The 24,351-nt window shown below is 43.2% G+C and overlaps 3 protein-coding genes across 3 annotated transcripts in view; all 3 read right to left on the minus strand.

Moving 5' to 3' along the window:
* wdr62 (WD repeat domain 62) overlaps window positions 1–8,749 on the minus strand; it is a 61,231-nt gene extending 52,482 nt beyond the window's left edge. Inside the window, exons 1-6 of the mRNA XM_014215449.3 lie at window positions 8,256–8,749; window positions 7,229–7,320; window positions 6,816–6,878; window positions 6,309–6,366; window positions 792–962; window positions 166–303 (exon numbers count right to left, since the gene is read on the minus strand). Coding sequence (XP_014070924.2) covers window positions 166–303; window positions 792–962; window positions 6,309–6,366; window positions 6,816–6,878; window positions 7,229–7,320; window positions 8,256–8,390 — 657 coding nt within the window. The 5' untranslated portion in view covers window positions 8,391–8,749. The remainder of the gene's footprint in view (window positions 1–165; window positions 304–791; window positions 963–6,308; window positions 6,367–6,815; window positions 6,879–7,228; window positions 7,321–8,255) is intronic.
* A 254-nt stretch (window positions 8,750–9,003) lies between these two features.
* LOC106613340 (THAP domain-containing protein 5) lies at window positions 9,004–20,602 on the minus strand. Its single transcript, XM_014215450.3, has 5 exons — window positions 20,407–20,602; window positions 19,287–19,470; window positions 17,638–18,428; window positions 12,087–12,273; window positions 9,004–10,145 (listed from the first exon to the last, which is right to left on the minus strand). Exons 1-5 carry the CDS (start codon window positions 20,481–20,483, stop codon window positions 10,044–10,046), a joined length of 1,341 nt encoding a protein of 446 aa, XP_014070925.1. The 5' UTR covers window positions 20,484–20,602; the 3' UTR covers window positions 9,004–10,043.
* Window positions 20,603–21,582: 980 nt separating this feature from the next.
* Window positions 21,583–24,351, minus strand: part of ppp5c (protein phosphatase 5, catalytic subunit) — a 39,288-nt gene continuing 36,519 nt past the window's right edge. Inside the window, exon 13 of the mRNA XM_045724881.2 lies at window positions 21,583–23,058. Within this exon, the coding sequence (XP_045580837.1) occupies window positions 22,996–23,058 (63 nt within the window). The 3' untranslated portion in view covers window positions 21,583–22,995. The remainder of the gene's footprint in view (window positions 23,059–24,351) is intronic.

The following is a 24,351-nucleotide window of genomic DNA, read 5'->3' on the forward strand; positions in this document are numbered from 1 at the left end:
AATAATACTTAATACTTAACAATAATAACAACAATAATAATAATACTAATACTAAATAAATAATCATACTAATACTTAATAAATAATAATAATAATACTTAACAATAATAATAACAACAACAATAATAATAATAAAAACAATAATAATAACAACAACGTCCTGACCCGTCTCTCTTTAGAGGCGTCTAGGTACCAGAACTTGACGTGTCGGTTTCCTGCCGTGACGAAGTAGCTGTTGTCTTCAGAGAAGGAGACGGACAGAACTCTGCTAGACACCTTGTTGGATGCTATCACCGTCCCCTTCTACAAAACACACAGGACAAGAGGGTTTACAACAACAACAAACCAGATTTTTTCAGTTTCACAGAGCTTGGGTTATTTTAAGTAACACAGGGATTTCTGTGGCCTCTAGTCGACGACCTTTGACCAGACTGCTGTCAGAACTGATAAGAGATTACAGGTCGTCGTTGTTGTTGTTGTGCAGAACGATTGGACTAACATTACTCAGTCAAGTCTGGACACCCTTCAACAAGTTAGCAGACAGGTAAAATAACGGGACATTAAAAAAAGTACAGGCTCTGGGATTCCCTGCCCCATTCCCAAGAAGCCCAGCGATGCCCTCTAACCCCAGCGCTATCCAGCCAGCAGAGTAGATATCCTGGGAATCCACATTTCAGCAGTTGCCTGGTGCAATGGAACCAATGTAGTGGAAGGGAAAAGTGCTTGAGCAACTTAACAGGCTCAAGTCTCTGAAAGAAAAGAAAACAGACAAACCCAGGTGTTTAACTTACCCTCCACTCCCAGACGCTGACAGTCATATCGTGCTGGTAGCCTACTGACACGATGTAGCTGCTGTTGGTTGAGAAGGCCACACAGGCCACCCCGTACTTATGGCACTGTACCTCTGCCACCTGGGCCCGCTCGGCCACGTCCCAAACCCGCACGCAGGGCATGTGACCACTCTGCAGAGACAGAAACATACAGTCAATGATTGGAGCAGAAACAAAGGGAGAGCCCCAGCTGGAGTGAGGGGAGGGGGGTGAAGCTGAATGCCACGGCAGTTGGGGTGACAGTTTGAGTTGAGACCAGAGCATTTGAGAAAGTGCTGAGTCAGCCCTGTGGCAACAATTAACTTTACCTTTTTTCTTATTTTGGAGGTTATGTCAACATTGGGTGTTAAAAGCGTTGGGCCAGTGAGCAAAAGTTTGCTGGTTCAAATCCCCGAGCGGACTAGGTGAAAAACATGGCACTTAAACCCTAACTGTTCCTGTAAGTCGTTCTGGATAAGAGCATCTGTTAAATTATAAACATGTTTAAATTAATGGTTTGTCAATGAACGGGGGGGGGGGGGGGGGGAGAACGTAATGCAGATCAGAGAAGTTTAGAGCTTGGAGTAGATTACACCAGCAGGTCTTTGCCCACACTAGGAGGTGAGGCGCTGACTAATCATAGCTCACCAAGGAGCTGTACATCTTTGTTGCAAAAACAAACTAAAAATAGATTTTTTACTTCTACAGGACTGAGGAACAAGCCGGGACACGACAAAGAGCTACCTCAGATAATTATATGGTTCCTTTATAAAAAAAAAAAAGGGGTGGAATCCGCAAAAATCGCCCACATATTCCTGGTTACTAAGATTCAAACCTTAAGGGAAGCACATAGATCAGAATTTGGTTGGGTCGCCTAAAATATTACAATGTAGCTTTAAGAACTCATTAATATAGTTCCTTTATTAAAAAAAAAAAAAAAAGGACATTGCTTTTAGTATAGAAAAACATAACATGACAGACTGACCAGGTGAAAACCAGTGAAGGACCCTTTATCTGGTTCAGTCGGTGTCGATGAAGTGGAGGAGACGGCTTTAAGAAGGGTTTTCTAACAGTTAAAACAACTGAGATATGGATTGTGTTCGGTGTGCCATTCAGAGGCAGCAGCGTAGCCTAGTGGTGAGAGCATTGAACTTGTAACCGAAAGGTTGCAAAGATCGAATCCCCGAGCTGACAAGGTAAAAAAAATTTAAAAAAAATCTGTCGTTAACCCACTGTTCCTAGGCCGTCATTGAAAATAAGAATTTGTTCTTAACTGACTTGCCTAGTTAAAATAAAGATTTTTTTTTTTAAATTTAAAAATAAAGAGGGTGAACGGGAAAAACAAATGATAGTAGGTGCCTGGCGGACCGGTTTAAGAGCGTCAAGAACTGCAACGCTGCTGGGGTTTTCCCACACTTAGTTTCCTGTGACGATCAAGACTGGTCCACCACCCAAAGGACATCCAGCCAACTTCACAACTGTGGGAAGCATTGAGAGTTGAAAAAAGTCAGAAAAGTTGAAAATATGATGGAAACAAACTGAACATTCGATTTTTTTTATTCTGAACATTAAAACATAAACCAAAAACTACATTATGTGTGCACTACGTCATCACGTACTGATTTTCTTATCTATAACAAGTCAGTTTGGTGCAAATACACCAATGGTGGGAACATTGGCATATTTATAAAAAAAATTTGGCATGAAAATCTGTCACCAATTGGATGGAAGCCTAGCTACTGTCACCAATCAACTGCAACTACACTTATAATTTAGATGCTAACTAGCTACGCTAACCATAACACGGTTACTGTGTGTAGTTAGCATGCTAGATCGAGAGCTAAATGTTACATCCCAAATAATAGTGTTTACAAATTTTTTTTTTTTAAATTGCCGCTAACATTAGCAATGCTAGCTAGCTAAGTAACTAAACCAGCTGCATGTGAAAATAAAGTGTTTCCAATGATAAGACAAATACAGCCTCAGCGACTGTCCAAGCAACTATCCAACACTGGAGGCCTATTGGAACTAAGAAAAAGTATGATGTTAACAAGTTATTCAATACGAAAATACAGGCTATTTGGAAAAGACACAACGGCTGTGCCAGAACGTCAACTTCAGTCGGTACACACTCTTTTTTTAAAAACACTTCGACACAAAGTGATTTTCATAGCAGGTTAGGAGAGCATTTTTCGCTAACCCGAACCTTAATTATTTTTTATTAACCTGCTAACCTGCTAAATTAATTATCCTAACCTGCTATGAAAAAGTCACTACGGCATCGAAGTGGCATGAAAATAGTTCTTCTCAAGTCGGTCAGTGATGGTGAGAGTGGTTTTGCTGAATGGAATCATGGGAGTTTGAGTTTTGAACAGAAAAATATTGGAGTAAGCTGATAAAGATCATTCTAAAGGTTTTGGAGCATCTATTTAAAATAACTTCCCGACGTTACTAGACAAACAACCAGAAAATAAACATTGCATTCAGAAAGTATTCAGACCCCTCGACTTTTTACACATTTTGTTACGTTAAAGCCTAATTCTAAAATTGATTAAAATTGTTTTCCCCCCCTCAATCTACACACAATATCCCATAATAACAAAGGCAAAAGTTGTAGAATTTTCACAAACATATCAAAAATTTTAAAAACGGAAAAACATTTACATAAAGTATTCAGACCCTTTACTCAGTACTTTGTTGAAGCACCTTTGGCAGTATTTACAGCCTTGAGTCTTCTTGGGTATGATGCTACAAGCTTGGCACACCTGTATTTGGGGAGTTTCTCCCATTCTTCTCTGCAGATCCTCTCAAGATCTGACAGATTGGATGGGGAGCGTCGCTGCACAGGTATTTTCAGGTCTCCAGAGATGTTAGATCGGGTTCAAGTCGGGGCCTTGCCTGGATCTCTCAAGGACATTCAGAGACTTGTCCCAAAGCCACTCCTGCATTGTCTTGGCTGTGTGCTTAGGGTCGTTGTCCTGTTGGATGGTGAACCTTCGCCCCAGTCTGAGGTACTGAGTGCTCTGGAGCAGGTTTTCATCAAGGATCTCTCTGTACAGTGCCCCGTTCATCTTTCCCTAGATCCTGACTACTCTCCCAGTCCCTGCCGCTGAAAAACATCCCTACAGCATGATGCTGCCATCACCATGCTACACCATAGGGTTGGTGCCACGTTTCCTCCAGACGTGATGCTTGGAATTCAGGCCCAAGAGTTCAATCTTGGTTTCATCAGACCAGAGAATCTTTTTTCTCACGGTCAGAGTCCTTTAGGTGCCTTTTGGCAAACTCCAAGCGGGCTGTCATGTGCCTTTTACTGAGGAGTGGCTTCTGTCTGGCCACTCTACCATAAAGTCCTGATTGGTGGAGTGCTGCAGAGATGGTTGTCCTTCTGGAAGGTTCTCCCATACCCACAGAGGAACTCTGGAGCTCTGTCAGAGTGACCATCAGGTTTCTTGGTCACCTCCCTGACCAAGGCCCTTCTCCCCGATTGTGCAGTTTGGCCGGGCGGCCACCTCTAGCTTCTTTTAAAAAAGGCTCCCGAGTGGCACAGCGGTCTAAGGCACTGCATCTCAGTGCTAGAGGCGTCACTACTGACCCTGGTTCGATTCCAGGCAGTATCACAACCGGCAGTCATTCAGAGTCCCATAGGGCGGCGCACATTTGGCCCAGCGTCGTCCGGGATAGGCCGTCATTGTAAATAGGAATTTGTTCTTAACTGACCTGGCTAAGTTACAAAAAAAAGGTTACATTAAAAAATTTAAAGAATAATGGAGCCCACTGTGTTCTTGGACCTTCAAAGCTGCAGAAATGTTTTGGTACCCTTCCCCAGATCTGTACCTCGACACAATCCTGTCTCGGAGCTCTACAGAAGATTCCTTCGACCTCATGGCTTGGTTTTTGCTCTGACATGCTCTGTCAACTGTGGTACCTTATATAGACAGGTGTGTGCCTTTCCAAATCATGTCCAAATCAATTGAATTTACCACAGGTGGACTCCAATCAAGATGTAGAAACATCTCAAGGATGATCAATGGAAACAGGATGCACCTGAGCTCAATTTACAGTCTCATATCACAGGGTCTGAATACTTATGTAAATAAGGTATCTTTTTTTTTTTAAATATAAATTCAAATATATATATAAAAAAACGTTCACTTTGTCATTATAGGGTATTGTGAGTAGGTGAGGATTTTATTTATTTAATCCATTTTAGAGTAAGGCTGTAACGTAACAGAATGTGGAAAAAGTCAAGGGGTCTGAATACTTTAGGAATGCAGGGAGTTCCAATATGATCAGAAAACTAGACAGGTTATATAGAGCGAGGAAAATGACTGTTCATTTCTTTGTGTATTAAATCATCACAGGGATCCTACTGGAAAAGGTCACAGAGAAGCAGCCTCCGGTTTAGCTCAACACTAAACAGTCAATAGACATGAAATTACACTAAAACTGTGTAGGACATCACTAAATATTTCATAACACAAATGTTAAAACCGCCCCAGATCTTGACAGGGTTCCTTGAAGAACCGCCCCAGATATTAACAGGGTTCCTTGAAGAACAGTCCCAGATATTGACAGGGTTCCTTGAAGAACCGCCCCAGATATTGACAGGGTTCCTTGAAGAACCGCCCCAGATATCGACAGGGTTCCTTGAAGAACCGCCCCAGATATCGACAGGGTTCCTTGAAGAACCGCCCCAGATATCGACAGGGTTCCTTGAAGAACCGCCCCAGATATCGACAGGGTTCCTTGAAGAACCGTCCCAGATATTAACAGGGTTCCTTTAAAGAACCGCCCCAGATATTAACAGGGTTCCTTTAAAGAACCGCCCCAGATATTAACAGGGTTCCTATAAAAGAACCGTCCCAGATATTAACAGGGTTCCTTTAAAGAACCGCCCCAGATATTAACAGGGTTCCTATAAAAGAACCGTCCCAGATATTAACAGGGTTCCTATAAAAGAACCGTCCCAGATATTAACAGGGTTCCTATAAAGAACCGTCCCAGATATTAACAGGGTTCCTATAAAAGAACCGTCCCAGATATTAACAGGGTTCCTTTAAAGAACCGTCCCAGATATTAACAGGGTTCCTATAAAGAACCGTCCCAGATATTAACAGGGTTCCTTTAAAGAACCGTGGGAAAAGCCTGCTGGTCATAACAGATTGTAAAACAACTGTAGGATACATTCCCCATCCCCACGGCAACAGTACAGTCAGCTCAGAGAGCAGACAACCATAGAGCACTGAGGGCAAGACAGAAGGCTCGTATATCACTTACTGTGACAACAAGTAGAATTTACAGCATGACCTGCTCTCTAGCAGCACAACAACTTTTATATAGCCATCAACCAACTAGTACACTCCCTGTATATATACACACACACACACACACACGTTAGTCCGTCGTCTCACTGACTGTTATACAAATACAGCAAAGTGCATATACACACCAACCAACCATCTTTTTCCTTCTTCCGGAACATTTCCAAACACTTACCTCACCAGTGACCAAATACTTTCCATCCTGAGAGAAGGCCAAGGCAGTGAAAGTTTTTCTGGGAAACACAAACAGACAAGCGAATTAATGGGAAAGCAAAGGGCTGAGGCTGGACTCACATTTACATTAGGGACAATATTTTAAAATCAGCAGCAATCTGAAAGGGATTTAAACTCAGTTTTTTAAAAAAAAGTTCAGACGTTTTAACTCTGGGAGTTTCCCCTTGACATATGCATGTAAGCTTTGTACTTTAACTGTTTTATGACCTTCTAGAGAACGGTGAAAGTTCTGTTAGCCTGAACTCCAAATGTAAAGTAGCTATAAAAATGTGACATTTTAACTTCATTACTGCCACTCCACATACACTGTAGTTACATAACATCAACAACAGAATGCAGCATGTTCTAGGCTGTGGACGGGTAACAGTGAGACAGACCACTGTACCGTCCAACAACATTGACTAAATATGACTTCACCATAGGAGAGAATGAAAACAATAAAAACAACCTTGAAGTGTTGAGGATGTGGTTCTGTTTGTTTTTCTTTGGGTGTAGGATCACAACAACACACCTGGAATACAAAACAAACTGTGTAAGATGACTAGCTACAATAACTTTAATTTAGTAACAGGTTAGTTAGAGGCCAGGCTTGTAGGTTAGGGTTAAAGACCCACTCCAGCCTCCCTAGAACCTCATTTAACACCTGATTTACTTAACAGATGGCACATCTCAATAGGTGGTCCAGGAGTCCTCTGACATGGCACAAGTGTGTGTGTGTGTGTGTGTGTGTGTGTGTGTGTGTGTGTGTGTGTCACATCGGAAGAGGCCGATGACATCAGAGAGCAACATTAGACCAACTCTTTGAATTGCCACCACTTAAATTTTGCATATTGAAACTAGTGACAGGCTAGTAAGTCTTACCCTGCAGGGTAGGCCACCAGGCCAGTGTTGGGGTCACAGGCCAGCCCACTGCTGTTAGAGGTGGTGATGCCCAGGACTCGCTCCAGAACCACCTGCCACACAAATAGGCAACACTCACTGACATGATGCACAATACAAGCCCACTCTAATGGATTAGCTACATGACTGCATGGTGGGTTAGGATAATACGGCACAATACATGGCACATGCGGGTAGCTCTATATATAGCCATACTTAAACAATTATAAAATACCATCCAGTATGCATATGTCTCATGCATATATTGTGTGTATGCTTCAGGCGACAGAAATCTGGAGGCACCATCAGCTCTGAAAAGTTAATGTAATTCTACTTTCCTGTGGATATATTGTCTCAAATTCCTACCGACAAAAAATGACCAACCAGAACCGACAACCGGTAAAGTATTTTAAAATATCCATGTATTCAACTTTCTGGCTTGTAGAGGTCGTGAGAGAGAACTTTACTGATTCAAACGCCAATTTCTGCCGGACGTAGAATTCCATGAAATTCAACGTCGGATTTCCAGGTAAGGTAGATTGGTATTCGGTTAACGACTTGACTGTACAGGTTTTAGCAGCACGTTTTCCCCAGTTGGAAGGTGGTATCCGTAGTAGGTAGACTGTTCTACCCTTTCCATCAGAACCGTCTGCCGATTACGGATACCACCTTCCAACTCGGGAAAACGTGCTGAATCGCTGAGCAGTTCCCAATAAAAAAAAGTATTCAATCCAATTGTTTGAAAAAGTCTAATAATTGGCGGCCCTATATAGTACTAACATATGTGCTGCTTCTTTACAGTTACTAGCTAACGTTAAATGTTACACGATAGTGTCTTCACTAACTCCCAACTAGCTGACAACAACCATCTAAGTTAGCTTCATGTTTGGCATGTGAAGAAACCAGCCAAGACCCAAGCAGGAAAACCTATCTACAAGAGGCACTAAGGTTACAGAACAGAAGTTAGCTAGCCCATTTAGCTACCTAGAAGACAGGACAATAAACCAACCCGGTTATGAGTGGTCCGCCTTTGACTTTGTCGACTTTTCCGTCGTATGTTTGCGGCTACAGGGGCAACATTCACATTGCTAACTCTTTTTGTAACCCTGGAGGTAAATGGATTTAGACCCGCTCCATCCGCCATAGTCACAGATATGATTCAATATTTAGCCAAGACGCTGGCTACTTCACTGGCAGATAAATCTCAAACGATGATCCCGTTCGTGACTAACATTAGCCTAAATTGCTAGCCAGTTTTAGATCCTCATCGACAACAGCAACCAACAAAAACAAAAATGTTTTGCTTGCCAATGTTAAATTAACGTCAGTCGTGTCTAAACAGTAATATTCGCAGATATTATTCCAATACGTAAAAAAAACATTTCTGATTTTTTTTAAAACAACAAAAAAATAGCTAGCATAAAGCGGTTTAAAAAAAGTGGTTGATGTCTTCCTCTGTTTAGAAACACTTCGGGGGGAAAAGTACGGCAAGTCAAGAGCGATGAAACCTGAAACTTCAACGTCGTTGTGTTTGAAACGCGGGACGCAGATTCAAACGTAAACCGGCTTCTCTGATTGCACTGACGCTACGCAGAACCGACCGCGACGCTCGCCTGTGATTGGTCCTCCGTCACAATGACGATCGATATGGAGAACGTCTAAATCCCGCCAAAACATTTCCGGATGCGATGTATAACTTTCAGTTATTTAATTATCAATAAATTACAAGTAACGGGAAGAAGAAGAAGAGAAAAAAAGTCGGTGCAAATCAATATTGTATTTTGTCAATACTTCCAACACACAAACAACAAGCTGACAGAGCAAATTTTTTGTTCAACATCAAACTAACATTCTGAAAGAAAATAATTACATTTACAGCAGGGGATAACATAAGATTAAACAAAACAGAATACCATTTTAGTACATTCCCACTGTCCCAGCGAAACTACCAACAGACTGACTAATGTCTCTCCAAACTGTAATAACTGACACAGACAAACACTAGTAAAATAATTAATCAATTAGGGCTGAGGGGGTGTGGTATATGGCCAATATACCACAGCTAAGGGCTGTTCTTTAGCACAATGCAAAGCAGAGTGCCTGGGTACAGCCCTTAGCCGTGGTATATTGGCCATATACCCCCCCCCCCCCAAGGTGCCTTATTGCTATTATAAACTGGTTACCAACATAATTAGAGCAGTAAAAATGTATGTTTTGTCATACCGTGGTATACGGTCTGTTATGCCAATCAGCACTCAAGACTCAAACCACACAGTTTATAATAAGAGTTAAGGCCAATATACCATGGCTAAGGGCTGTTCTTAAGCACGACGCAACACAGAGTGCCCGGACACAGCCCATAGCGGTGGTATACAGTCTGATATACCACAGCTTTCAGCATTCAGGGCTGGAACCACCCATTTTATAATAAGACCTAAGACACTAATAAATAATAAAACAGACACTAGTTCATCCAAACAGATCAGTCTCCATCTTCTGAAATTCCAAGAATACACAATAAAGTTTCTGATTTTCACACCACATAACATGCAGGGTCCATATGAAATAGATTCCTCATCACTTTAGCAAGATAACTACCTATCCCATCTGTCTGTTCTGGACCCTGACCCCATCCCGTATCTGTTCTGGACCCCGTATATGTTCTGGTAGCTGACCCCATCTTGTCTCTGTTCTGGACCCCGTATATGTTCTGGTAGCTGACCCCATCTTGTCTCTGTTCTGGACCCTAACTTTCTTTCTCGGTCTTTATACTAGACAAGGCATAGAGGTACGCTGTTTAACCCGATCCGTCATAGAGGTATGCTGTGTTGTCCTGTTCATAGATGATAGCCACCGTCTCTCCTGCCTCCGATACAGCGGCACTGGTCTGGATACACACCTGGGAAAGGACAGATACGTTCACGTACAGTTTGGGGAATGTTATCATATTATTTTATCATAAAGCAGAATCAGCTAGCCATTAGTTTGAAAACATTAGTTCTACCAGTATTCTTACTGTTTACCATGTAATCCTGCACATTTTATAAATCACAGCAATGTCCTCAGGGCAATGTCCTCAGGGCAATGTCCTCAGGGCAATGTCCTCAGGGCAATGTCCTCAATCACATTTTGTTACAGTACAGCTTTATTCTAAATTGGATTAAATAAATAAAAACTCCTCAATCTACACACAATACCCCATAATAACAAAACAGAACCAGGTTTAGAAAATGTTGCACATTTATTACAAATAAATTAATCACATTTACACAAGTATTCAGACCCTTTAATCAGCACTTTGTTGAAGCCCCTTTGGCAGTGATTACAGCCTCAAGTCTTCTTGGGTATGACGCTACAAGCTTGGCAACACCTGTATTTGGGGAGTTTCTTCCATTCTTCTCTGTAGATCCTCTCAAGCTCTGTCAGGTTGGATGAGGTGCGTCGCTGCACAGCTATTTTCAGGTCTCTCCAGAGATGTTAGATCGGGTTCAAGTCCGGGCTCTGGCTGGGCCACTCAAGGACATTCAGAGACTTGTCCCAAAGCCACTCCTGCGTTGTCTTGTTGGAAGGTGAATCGTCGGCCCAGTCTGAGACCCTGCTCCAGAGCGCTCAGGACTTCAAGGATCGCTCTGTACTTTGCTCTGTTCATCTTTCCCTCGATCCTGACTAGTCTCCCAGGCCCTGCCGCTGATAAACATCGCCACAGCATGATGCTGCCACCACCATGCTTCACCGTAGAGATGGTGCCAAGTTCTCCAGACGTGACGCTTGGCATTCAGGCCAAAGAGTTCAATCTTGGTTTCATCACACCAGAGAATCTTGTTTCTCATGGTCTGAGAGTCCTTTAAGTGCCTTTTGACAAACTCCAAGCGTGTTGTCATGTGCCTTTTACTGAGGAGAGGAACCATTTTAGAATAAGGCTGTAACGTAACAAAATGTGGAAAAAGTCAAGGGGTCTGAATACTTTCCGATGCACTGTATGCATTGTCATGTCGTACTGTCATGTGTAGTCATGCGATGTCTTGTTACGTTATGTATTGTCTTGTAGTGTATTGTGCCACGTCCTGTCGTGTATTGTCCCGTATTGTATTGTTGTGCTATTGTAACAGTGTAGGTTCCGTCCCTCTCTTCGCCCCAACCTGGGCTCGAACCAGGGACCCTTGCACACATCAACAACTGACACCCACGAAGCATCGTTACCCATCGCGCCACAAAAGCCGCGGCCCTTGCAACGCAAGGGGAAACCCTACTTCAAGTCTCAGAGCGAGGGACGTCACTGATTGAAATGCTATTAGCGCGCACCACCGCTAACTAACTAGCCATTTCACATCGGTTACACTATGTATTGTTGTTATGTATTAAGTATTGTTGTTATGTATTAAGTATTGTTGTGTTGTGTAGGGTTATGTATTGTTGTGTTGTGTAGGGTTATGCATTGTTGCGTTGTGTACTGTTGCGTATTGTTATGTATTGTATTGTTGTGTTATGTATTGTGTATTGTTGTGTTATGTATTGTGTATTATGTATTATTGTGTTATGTATTATTGTGTTATGTATTGTTGTGTTATGTATTGTGTATTGTTGTGTTATGTATTGTGTATTGTTGTGTTATGTATTATTGTGTTATGTATTGTTGTGTTATGTATTGTTGTGTTATGTATTGTTGTGTTATGTATTGTTGTGTTATGTATTGTTGTGTTATGTATTGTTGTGTTATGTATTGTTGTGTTATGTATTGTTGTGTTATGTGTTATGTATTGTTGTGTTATGTATTGTTGTGTTATGTATTGTTGTGTTATGTATTGTTGTGTTATGTATTGTTGTGTTATGTATGACGTACCCTCTCCAGCAGATGTACCCTCTCTTCATTCAGCAAGTTGTTCTGTCTCAGCTGGTTGACGGTGTTCTCCAGACCCACCAGTTTATCCAGGTGTCTCCTGTGTCTCTGCTGCAATACCTTTACCTTCTTCTGAAGCTCTATTACAATGGCTTCCAGCTGCTCCTTACTCAGGTTGTTCTTATTGTAGCTAAAAGAGGAGACGGTACAGTGGTTAGGGTTACTCAGGATGTTATTGTAGCTAACAGAGGAGACGGTACAGTGGTTAGGGTTACTCAGGATGTTATTGTAGCTAACAGAGGAGACGGTACAGTGGTTAGGGTTACTCAGGATGTTATTGTAGCTAACAGAGACGGTACAGTGGTTAGGGTTACTCAGGATGTTATTGTAGCTAACAGAGGAGACGGTACAGTGGTTAGGGGGTTACTCAGGATGTTATTGTAGCTAACAGAGACGGTACAGTGGTTAGGGTTACTCAGGATGTTATTGTAGCTAACAGAGGAGACGGTACAGTGGTTAGGGTTACTCAGGATGTTATTGTAGCTAACAGAGACGGTACAGTGGTTAGGGTTACTCAGGATGTTATTGTAGCTAACAGAGACAGTACAGTGGTTAGGGTTACTCAGGATGTTATTGTAGCTAACAGAGACGGTACAGTGGTTAGGGTTACTCAGGATGTTATTGTAGCTAACAGAGGAGACGGTACAGCGGTTAGGGTTACTCAGGATGTTATTGTAGCTAACAGAGGAGACGGTACAGCGGTTAGGGTTACTCAGGATGTTATTGTAGCTAACAGAGGAGACGGTACAGTGGTTAGGGTTACTCAGGATGTTATTGTAGCTAACAGAGGAGACGGTACAGTGGTTAGGGTTACTCAGGATGTTATTGTAGCTAACAGAGGAGACGGTACAGTGGTTAATGTTACTCAGGATGTTATTGTAGCTAACAGAGACGGTACAGTGGTTAGGGTTACTCAGGATGTTATTGTAGCTAACAGAGACAGTACAGTGGTTAGGGTTACTCAGGATGTTATTGTAGCTAACAGAGACGGTACAGTGGTTAGTGTTACTCAGGATGTTATTGTAGCTAACAGAGACGGTACAGTGGTTAGGGGGTTACTCAGGATGTTATTGTAGCTAACAGAGACGGTACAGTGGTTAGTGTTACTCAGGATGTTATTGTAGCTAACAGAGGAGACGGTACAGTGGTTAGGGGGTTACTCAGGATGTTATTGTAGCTAACAGACGGTACAGTGGTTAGGGTTACTCAGGATGTTATTGTAGCTAACAGAGGAGACGGTACAGTGGTTAGGGTTACTCAGGATGTTATTGTAGCTAACAGAGGAGACGGTACAGTGGTTAGGGTTACTCAGGATGTTATTGTAGCTAACAGACGGTACAGTGGTTAGGGTTACTCAGGATGTTATTGTAGCTAACAGAGACGGTACAGTGGTTAGGGTTACTCAGGATGTTATTGTAGCTAACAGAGACGGTACAGTGGTTAGGGTTACTCAGGATGTTATTGTAGCTAACAGAGACGGTACAGTGGTTAGGGTTACTCAGGATGTTACTGTAGCTAACAGAGGAGACGGTACAGTGGTTAGGGGGTTACTCAGGATGTTATTGTAGCTAACAGAGACGGTACAGTGGTTAGGGTTACTCAGGATGTTATTGTAGCTAACAGACGGTACAGTGGTTAGGGTTACTCAGGATGTTATTGTAGCTAACAGAGACGGTACAGTGGTTAGGGTTACTCAGGATGTTATTGTAGCTAACAGAGGAGACGGTACAGTGGTTAGGGTTACTCAGGATGTTATTGTAGCTAACAGAGGAGATGGTACAGTGGTTAGGGTTACTCAGGATGTTATTGTAGCTAACAGAGGAGACGGTACAGTGGTTAGGGTTACTCAGGATGTTATTGTAGCTAACAGAGACGGTACAGTGGTTAGGGTTACTCAGGATGTTATTGTAGCTAACAGAGGAGACGGTACAGTGGTTAGGGTTACTCAGGATGTTATTGTAGCTAACAGAGGGAGACGGTACAGTGGTTAATGTTACTCAGGATGTTATTGTAGCTAACAGAGGAGACGGTACAGTGGTTAGGGTTACTCAGGATGTTATTGTAGCTAACAGAGGAGACGGTACAGTGGTTAGGGTTACTCAGGATGTTATTGTAGCTAACAGAGACGGTACAGCGGTTAGGGTTACTCAGGATGTTATTGTAGCTAACAGAGGAGACGGTACAGTGGTTAGGGTTACTCAGGATGTTATTGTAGCTAACAGAGGAGACGGTACAGTGGTTAGGGTTACTCAGGATGTTATTGTAGCTAACAGAGGAGACGGTACAGTGGTTAGGGGGTTACTCAGGATGTTATTGTAGCTAACAGAGACGGTACAGTGGTTAGGGTTACTCAGGATGTTATTGTAGCTAACAGAGACGGTACAGTGGTTAGGGTTACTCAGGATGTTATTGTAGCTAACAGAGACGGTACAGTGGTTAGGGTTACTCAGGATGTTACTGTAGCTAACAGAGGAGACAGTACAGTGGTTAGGGTTACTCAGGATGTTACTGTAGCTAACAGAGGAGACAGTACAGTGGTTAGGGTTACTCAGGATGTTATTGTAGCTAACAGAGACGGTACAGTGGTTAGGGTTACTCAGGATGTTATTGTAGCTAACAGACGGTACAGTGGTTAGGGTTACTCAGGATGTTATTGTAGCTAACAGAGGAGACGGTACAGTGGTTAGGGTTACTCAGGATGTTATTGTAGCTAACAGAGGAGACGGTACAGTGGTTAGGGTTACTCAGGATGTTATTGTAGCTAACAGAGGAGACGGTACAGTGGTTAGGGTTACTCAGGATGTTATTGTAGCTAACAGAGGAGACGGTACAGTGGTTAGGGTTACTCAGGATGTTATTGTAGCTAACAGAGACGGTACAGTGGTTAGGGTTACTCAGGATGTTATTGTAGCTAACAGAGGAGACGGTACAGTGGTTAGGGTTACTCAGGATGTTATTGTAGCTAACAGAGGAGACGGTACAGTGGTTAGGGTTACTCAGGATGTTATTGTAGCTAACAGAGGAGACGGTACAGCGGTTAGGGGGTTACTCAGGATGTTATTGTAGCTAACAGAGGAGACGGTACAGTGGTTAATGTTACTCAGGATGTTATTGTAGCTAACAGAGGAGACGGTACAGTGGTTAGGGTTACTCAGGATGTTATTGTAGCTAACAGAGGAGACGGTACAGTGGTTAATGTTACTCAGGATGTTATTGTAGCTAACAGAGGAGACGGTACAGTGGTTAGGGTTACTCAGGATGTTATTGTAGCTAACAGAGGAGACGGTACAGTGGTTAGGGTTACTCAGGATGTTATTGTAGCTAACAGAGACGGTACAGTGGTTAGGGTTACTCAGGATGTTATTGTAGCTAACAGAGACGGTACAGTGGTTAGGGTTACTCAGGATGTTATTGTAGCTAACAGAGACGGTACAGTGGTTAGGGTTACTCAGGATGTTATTGTAGCTAACAGAGACGGTACAGTGGTTAGGGTTACTCAGGATGTTATTGTAGCTAACAGAGACGGTACAGTGGTTAGGGTTACTCAGGATGTTATTGTAGCTAACAGAGGAGACGGTACAGTGGTTAGGGTTACTCAGGATGTTATTGTAGCTAACAGAGACGGTACAGTGGTTAGGGTTACTCAGGATGTTATTGTAGCTAACAGAGACGGTACAGTGGTTAGGGTTACTCAGGATGTTATTGTAGCTAACAGAGGAGACGGTACAGTGGTTAGGGTTACTCAGGATGTTATTGTAGCTAACAGAGGAGACGGTACAGTGGTTAGGGTTACTCAGGATGTTATTGTAGCTAACAGAGACAGTACAGTGGTTAGGGTTACTCAGGATGTTATTGTAGCTAACAGAGGAGACGGTACAGTGGTTAGGGTTACTCAGGATGTTATTGTAGCTAACAGAGACAGTACAGTGGTTAGGGTTACTCAGGATGTTATTGTAGCTAACAGAGGAGACGGTACAGCGGTTAGGGGGTTACTCAGGATGTTATTGTAGCTAACAGAGACGGTACAGTGGTTAGGGTTACTCAGGATGTTATTGTAGCTAACAGAGGAGACGGTACAGTGGTTAGGGTTACTCAGGATGTTATTGTAGCTAACAGAGGAGACGGTACAGTGGTTAGGGTTACTCAGGATGTTATTGTAGCTAACAGAGACGGTACAGTGGTTAGGGTTACTCAGGATGTTATTGTAGCTAACAGAGACGGTACAGTGGTTAGGGTTACTCAGGATGTTATTGTAGCTAACAGAGACGGTACAGTGGTTAGGGTTACTCAGGATGTTATTGTAGCTAACAGAGACGGTACAGTGGTTAGGGTTACTCAGGATGTTATTGTAGCTAACAGAGACGGTACAGTGGTTAGGGTTACTCAGGATGTTATTGTAGCTAACAGACGGTACAGTGGTTAGGGTTACTCAGGATGTTATTGTAGCTAACAGAGACGGTACAGTGGTTAGGGGGTTACTCAGGATGTTATTGTAGCTAACGAGGAGACGGTACAGTGGTTAGGGTTACTCAGGATGTTATTGTAGCTAACAGAGGAGACGGTACAGTGGTTAGGGTTACTCAGGATGTTATTGTAGCTAACAGAGGAGACGGTACAGTGGTTAGGGTTACTCAGGATGTTATTGTAGCTAACAGAGGAGACGGTACAGTGGTTAGGGTTACTCAGGATGTTATTGTAGCTAACAGAGGAGACGGTACAGTGGTTAGGGTTACTCAGGATGTTACTGTAGCTAACAGAGGAGACGGTACAGTGGTTAGGGTTACTCAGGATGTTATTGTAGCTAACAGAGGAGACGGTACAGTGGTTAGGGTTACTCAGGATGTTATTGTAGCTAACAGAGGAGACGGTACAGTGGTTAGGGTTACTCAGGATGTTATTGTAGCTAACAGAGGAGACAGTACAGCGGTTAGGGGGTTACTCAGGATGTTATTGTAGCTAACAGAGACGGTACAGTGGTTAGGGTTTGAGTCACTCAGATATCACATTAATGTTGAGGTGACACGGGTATCTTAGCATAACATACTGGCACTAACATTAAGGCTAGCAAGAGTTTGAACACAGGGTTCGGGTTAGGCACTAGGCCCAAGACCATCATTCTTAGGTTTAAGGTGTAGAGGGTCAAGGGTTAAGGTGTAGAGGGTCAAGGGTTAAGGTGTAGAGGGTCAAGGCTTAAGGTGTAGAGGGTCAAGGGTTAAGGTGTAGAGGGTCAAGGGTTAAGGTGTAGAGGGTCAAGGGTTAAGGTGTAGAGGGTCAAGGGTTAAGGGGTAGAGGGTCAAGGGTTAAGGGGTAGAGGGTCAAGGTGTAGAGGGTCAAGGGGTAGAGGGTCAAGGGTTAAGGGGTAGAGGGTCAAGGGGTAGAGGGTCAAGGGTTAAGGTGTAGAGGGTCAAGGGGTAAGGTGTAGAGGGTCAAGGGTTAAGGGGTAGAGGGTCAAGGGTCAAGGGGTAGAGGGTCAAGGGTCAAGGGGGCTCTATACCGGTGTTCCTCCAGTTGGCTTCCCTGTTGTTCCATATGGTCCTCCTCTGGAGTCTCCCCTTCCTCCGTCGCCAGTCTCTCCAGCGTGAGGATAAGTGACTGAGGAGATGGGGGCATGTGCTTGGACACTATAGGCAGTGTGGAGACGATGGGTGAGGGGCTGAGAGCTGAGGACAGCACAGTGTCTGAGGGGATGCTGAACTGAGCCGCCCCGCTGGACAGAATGTTGGGAATCGTCTCAAAGTAGGCGATGATCTGAGCCCCACCGCCGTGGTCGTCCTGGGAGACAGACAGCTCCTCCTCCATCTCAGGAGAGACGTTCTCCATGACCAGCGATGTCGGGGACAACACAAAATTGCCGACATCTTCCGTCGTTCCGAGGTCATGACCCTCAGTCAAGATGGCTGCTGTGACACCACTCACCACCTCTTCCAGCTGTTGTGACACCACCACCTCCCCGTCCAGCCCACCCAGATCCTCTACTGTCTGGAACACAGTGACAGGGAAGCCTCCTGCAGCCCCGTCATGGCTCCTCCCCTCTGATGCTAACAGTGGCAGAGGTGCTGTGTGTAGAAGGTCCACTGTGTGGCCAGTCACGTCCCGCTCCTCCAGCAGCTCTGCCTCCTCAGTCGCTGAGGGGTTAACAGTGACCTCATAGAGTGTCAAAGTGTTATCACTGTCTGTGGAGTCGCTAGCTGGCATCCCAACGTCAGAAGAGGTGGTCCGTGGTTTCCTGCCGCGTCGCAGCCTTTTGGATTTCTGACTCTCACCGTGTTCCTCACCTTTACGTTTCTGACCAAATCAAAAAAAAAGGGAAGAGGACGAGTGTTGTAAAACTTCTGAAACTAATCATTTAAATAATCTAATAGACTCATGTAGAACTTGAAGGAACATACCAAGATGGAGGCGTCTCCCCCATTACATTTAGGTTAACGTCATCAGGGATAACACGTCACCATAGTTACAGACAATACCTAGGGTTAGAGTTACTGTACAGCGCATTCCGAAAGTATTCTTCACTTTTTCAACATTTTCATACATTACAGCCTTATTCTAAAAATGTATTAAATAAAAATGTTTCCTCAATCTACACACAAAACCACAACGACAAAAGCACTCAGGACCTCAGACTGGGGCGAAGGTTTACCTTTCAACAGGTCAACAACCCTAAGCACACAGCCAAGACAACGCAGGAGTGGCTTTGAGTTCGAGTGGCCCGGCCAGAGCCCTGACTTGAACCCGATCTAACATCTCTGGAGAGACCTGAAAATAGCTGTGCAGCGACTCTCCCCATCCAACCTGTCAGAGCTTGAGAGGATCTGCAGAGAAGAATGGGAGAAACTCCCCAAATACAGGTGTGACAAGCTTGTAGCGTCATACCCAAGAAGACTCAAGGCTGTAATCACTGCCAAAGGTGCTTCAACAAAGTACTGATTAAAGGGTGTGAATATTTAATGTTAATATAAATTTAAGTTTTTTATAAGTTTGCAAAAATGTATAAAAAAAACAACTGTTTTTGCTTTGTCATTATGGGGTATTGTGAGTAGATTGATGAGGGGGAGAAAAAGAACTTAATTTTAGAATAAGGCTGTAACGTAACCAAATGTGGGAAAAGTGAAGGGGTCTGAATATTTCCCAAATCCACTGTACCTCAGTGAGCTGGAAGACAGTGGGCACAGCATTATTCTCCAGGTAGCGAATCCCCCAACGCAGCTTGAAGCTGGAAGATGCAAAATGTTCATGACAGATGTACTGGTGTCTGGAAGGACTCCAGTCCTCACGACCCATGTTTTTCAACCACTGCTCTAACCGAGCTGGATCCTGCAGTGGAAACCTACAGGGCCAGGAGAACAGTATTACTTTCCAACAGCAACCTGCTCGAGTCAGCTCATGCCACTGTGACACATTGCAAAACATCGACCGTGTGGCACAGTAGATCAGCTTACACATTTATTTTGTAATTCATTTTTATTTTTTTTAAACAATTAAATTTATTGTAAATAAGAATTTGTTTTTATTTATTTTACTTCACCTTTATTTAACTAGGCAAGTCAGTTAAGAACAAGGCAAATGGCCTTTGGAGGTTAGGATTAAAATATATATTTACAACAATACAATATTTACACCGCCAATCACGGTCGGTTGTGATACAGCTTGGATTCGAACCAGGGTGTCTGTAGTGACACCTCTAGCGCTGAGATGCAGTGCCTCAGACCGCTGCGCCACTCGGGAGCCCACACGTCAAATATATTATTTGGGAAGCTAACTATCAATACGGTTTAGCACACGTCATGTGTCAAACTAGTATTAACATTTGAGACATGATATTTTATTTTTTATTTCATCGTTATTTATTAACCAGGTCGTCCAGTTGAGAACAGTTGGGGGGGATGGCCGCGGCAACTTTCCAATCTTTGGGGATCTCAGACGATACTAGAGAGAGGTTGAACAGTTTCAACAATGATAATGGTTGATACCGTCACCTTGCCATTCACAGTAGCCAACTAAACTAAACTGAAGTTGAGTGGCGACTACAGTTCCAATGACAGATACAATTACCTGTATCCAAAACGATTGTTTTTGGCAGCCAGAAAAATAGCCCGCAATTACACAAGACAATGTGTAATATCGGGCTAGTCTTTGGGTGCTGAAAAACTAGTCGCCACTTAACTCTATCGTAAATCGGCGAGTTTAATCGGCTTTCACTAATATGGAACGGTACTGCTCGCATAGTGACAGTCAATCTAACAACAGATACAGCATTACTTACTTGTAGAAGCTTTTCCTATCAGAATTGTTGTTTCCAGAATCATTCTTGCAGTTCGGTGCAGAACAATACTTGGGCATCTTGTCGACCACCTTGAAGAGTTATCTTTAAAACTGGCCTGGCAAGGTGAGTTGTCAGTTTTGGGATCCACTTGTAGCGTGCGTCAGCTGTTAGCTTGTGTGCGTTACGTCAAAATGATGCGACCTCGCATTACCACGTGGTGCGTGTTATGCTGCATTCAAGAACAACTGGGAACTCTGAAATCACCGACTTGGGAAACAGGCTCCGACTGGGGGGGGGGGTCGATTTTAAGGGTCATTCAACTGGGAAATCCAACTCGGGAACCCTGGACTTTTTCTAGATCTCCGACTGTCCTAACTGAACAACACTGAAGTCATGATTTCATCTCGTATTTACCGATTTTTTTTTATTTTAAATGCGGCATTCAACTCCCACTTCTGAGAACAGCTGTAGCACAGAACAATGAGCCAGATATTTCACCGGATGTGTAAATGTGAAGCATCCGGTTGACGTTTCCACCAAATATGGTGATGAGAGGAAGCCCAATGACCGGCAATGGAAGAGGCTGGAGTGAGACGGATTTTAAATGAAATTATGCCAATTCTTCTCATCGATGAAACATTTAATCTTAACACAGTTTTCTGTTTCCAAAACTTTAAAATCAGTAACAGAGTGGACTGTGTTTTGTACTTTGTCAAAGTAAAAAATACAAAAAAAATACGTTGTTTTGGAACGCAAGGATTTGCACACGCGCACTTCAGAGTAGGCGTTCCCTAAAGGAAATATGCAAATAAATGCTATAACGCGCCAATAGGATCTCACTAGATCGTCTTTGGCTCTGCCCACTATGATTCCTGCTCTCCCATTGGTCTCAGGTTACATACACACGTCTCCACCATCTGTTTGCTGGTTTCCTTCTTATAGCTCAGTGGTTGGTATATTTCTAAAGATGGTAAACTATACTTGGCTGTTGGTATATGTAAAACACATATATTTTTTTAACTATACTTGGCTGCATTAGCAAATATAATTGGTCATTTCTTTGAAGTGGGTGCATTTCTTGACTCGAGAGACAAATCATCGCAGACCCTGTGCACTGAAATTTCAACATAAATAATAATTCATTAAAAAAAAAAAAAATTTAAAATAAAAAATCACTGGACTGGAATTTTTTTATTCAATAACTTTTTTTTCCAAACGTACACAGCATTAATTTTAAATGATAATATATATATATACACACACCACATACACTTCAGTGTATACCATTATCTAAAAAGTTTAGGGCCAATATTTGGGACACTGCAGCTGTGCGCATGAGAGAGAAGAAGGGAGGCTTGGTGTCTGGACGTTTGGGCTATACATCCACACAACGGCAAAGTCACACTGGTAGACAAAACTAACAGTGGAGCGGGTTGAAGCATCACACCAGTGCTTGGCCTTGTAGCAAAGCAGGTCGGGAGAGAAGAGATATTGTGCAAGAGCTGCCGGGAGACAGGAGAGTGACACTACTGACTGAGCTGAAGTGCAGCAACACGCCTGCCTCCTCCTCCTCCTCCTCCTCAACAGGTAGAGGAGAGGTGCAGCAGTGCAAAATAACAACGGAATGAGGATCAGTTTTGTACATGTTGAATGTGAAGAACCTACAACAACTGACTACTTGTAATGAACAGCACCGTGCAGAGTGAGACAGGAAACGAACAAACCAGGTTTCTTCCCCCCAAAACACCTCGTATTCTCCTGAAGATGCAATCCTAGCTACATTTTCTACACTCACTTTTGCCATACTGTAAAAAAGATTTAACTTTAATAAAACTATATTTCACAGGATGTATGAACCAATACTGTAGTATAGACATTCTGCTGTCACACCCCACCCCACCCCCAACCAACCAACCAGACACTATAAACAGTGTAGTTGGCCAACCAGGACAACCGACATTATACATGTTTTACAGCAGCAGAACAGTCAAATATTATTCTTGACAGTTTTGCTGGCGCATGTTCTTATAACAATTCAGATCATTCCAGTTCTCATTTAACCATACAGTACCAATACAGTATAATTCATAATTCTAAATCACTACCGGGAATGAAACCCATGTGTGGGAACAATATGGACAGAAATTAGGGAGAGATTGAGTTTTCCAGTTTTACCAATACAAAAAAAGAAAAGTAAAGACAACACCCAGCTTTTGACTGCTGGTCGAAGATATACGTCTCCCTTTTCCACCTTAACTGCCATCGCACCACCACGTTGTCTACTCTGAACGCCAACAAGAGGGATTTATCGGAAACCGGTCGCAATTCGCTCCCCATTCCTTACCCCTTGGTACTAAACCTTCAATGTTTTCAGATCTTTAAAGTGCTGACCCTTCAGATGTACAAACATCAAAGAATTAAAATGTCAAGGGGAGGCGGGGGGTTTAGGGAACTACTGGGGGACTGGCTGGGAGAAAGGGATCCCATGAAACCACATGGACCAGTGGGCCAGGGCATGTTGTTGTCTAAGGAAGGAGTGGTGGGTGTGTTCAGCCAGGAGGGAGGTGTCAGGCTGAGCGTCGTGGGCTTCTACATCATCCCCATCTGCATCAGAGAGTTGGCGTACGCCATCGGCTTCACATTCGGATGAGGCTGTGGAGGAGAGAATAGAGATATTTTATTGGCCCGTGGCAACAAATACAGAACCCCCCCCTCCCCTCAAAGCTAAAAAGATCCGGATCCCGTTCTGCGCGGGTTATTTTACGCACACACTCCACCTCCCTTTTTATGTTTCTCTTTACTCACCCTCTTCTGAACCAAGCCACTCTCTGCCTCACATCTCTGAACCAAGCCACTCTCTGCCTCACATCTCTGAACCAAGCCACTCTCTGCCTCACATCTCTGAACCAAGCCACTCTCTGCCTCACATCTCTGAACCAAGCCACTCTCTGCCTCACATCTCTGAACCAAGCCACTCTCTGCCTCACATCTCTGAACCAAGGCCACTCTCTGCCTCACATCTCTGAACCAAGCCACTCTCTGCCTCACATTTCTTAACAGCTGAAATAACTAAACCTGCAGCCATTTTTTTATTTTTTATATAACTAGGCAAGTCAGTTAAGAACAAATTCTTATTTACAATGACAGCTTAACCTGGCCAAACCCGGATGACGCTGGGCCAAATTGGGAGTCCCATAGGGCGGCGTACAATCACGGCCGGATGCGATGCAGCCTGGAGTCGAACCAGGTACTGCAGGGACACCTCTTGCACTGAGATGCAGTGTCTGTGACCACCGTGCCACTCAGGACCCCATTTGAATGAACATTCCCACAAATAGTTATTGAAGGCTATACAACCCGTCTGTCGTAACCAATACTGCAGATGCACAAGCAGGAAAGTCCCTACACAATACATTGTAGCAAAAGCAATCTGCAAATTGTGTGGTCTAGGCTAATCTGTCTCCTATTGGTGATAATCTACATAGTTATTCTGCTGCTTTAGACTGTCTCCTATTGGTGATATTCTACATAGTTATTCTGCTTTAGACTGTCTCCTATTGGTGGTGATAATCTACATAGTTATTCTGCTTTAGACTGTCTCCTATTGGTGATATTCTACATAGTTATTCTGCTTTAGACTGTCTCCTATTGGTGGTGATAATCTACATAGTTATCTGCTGCTTTAGACTGTCTCCTATTGGTGATATTCTACATAGTTATTCTGCTTTAGACTGTCTCCTATGGTGGTGATATTCTACATAGTTATTCTGCTTTAGACTGTCTCCTATTGGTGATATTCTACATCGTTATTCTGCTTTAGACTGTCTCCTATTGGTGATGACAGTCTACATAGCTATTCTGATGCTTTAGACTGTCTCCTATTGGTGATGATAATCTACATAGTTATTCTGCTGCTTTAGACTGTCTCCTATTGGTGGTGATAAT

This window comes from Salmo salar, chromosome 09 (genome assembly GCF_965601325.2).
Source record: "Salmo salar chromosome 09, fSalSal1, whole genome shotgun sequence".
NCBI lineage: Eukaryota > Metazoa > Chordata > Actinopteri > Salmoniformes > Salmonidae > Salmo > Salmo salar.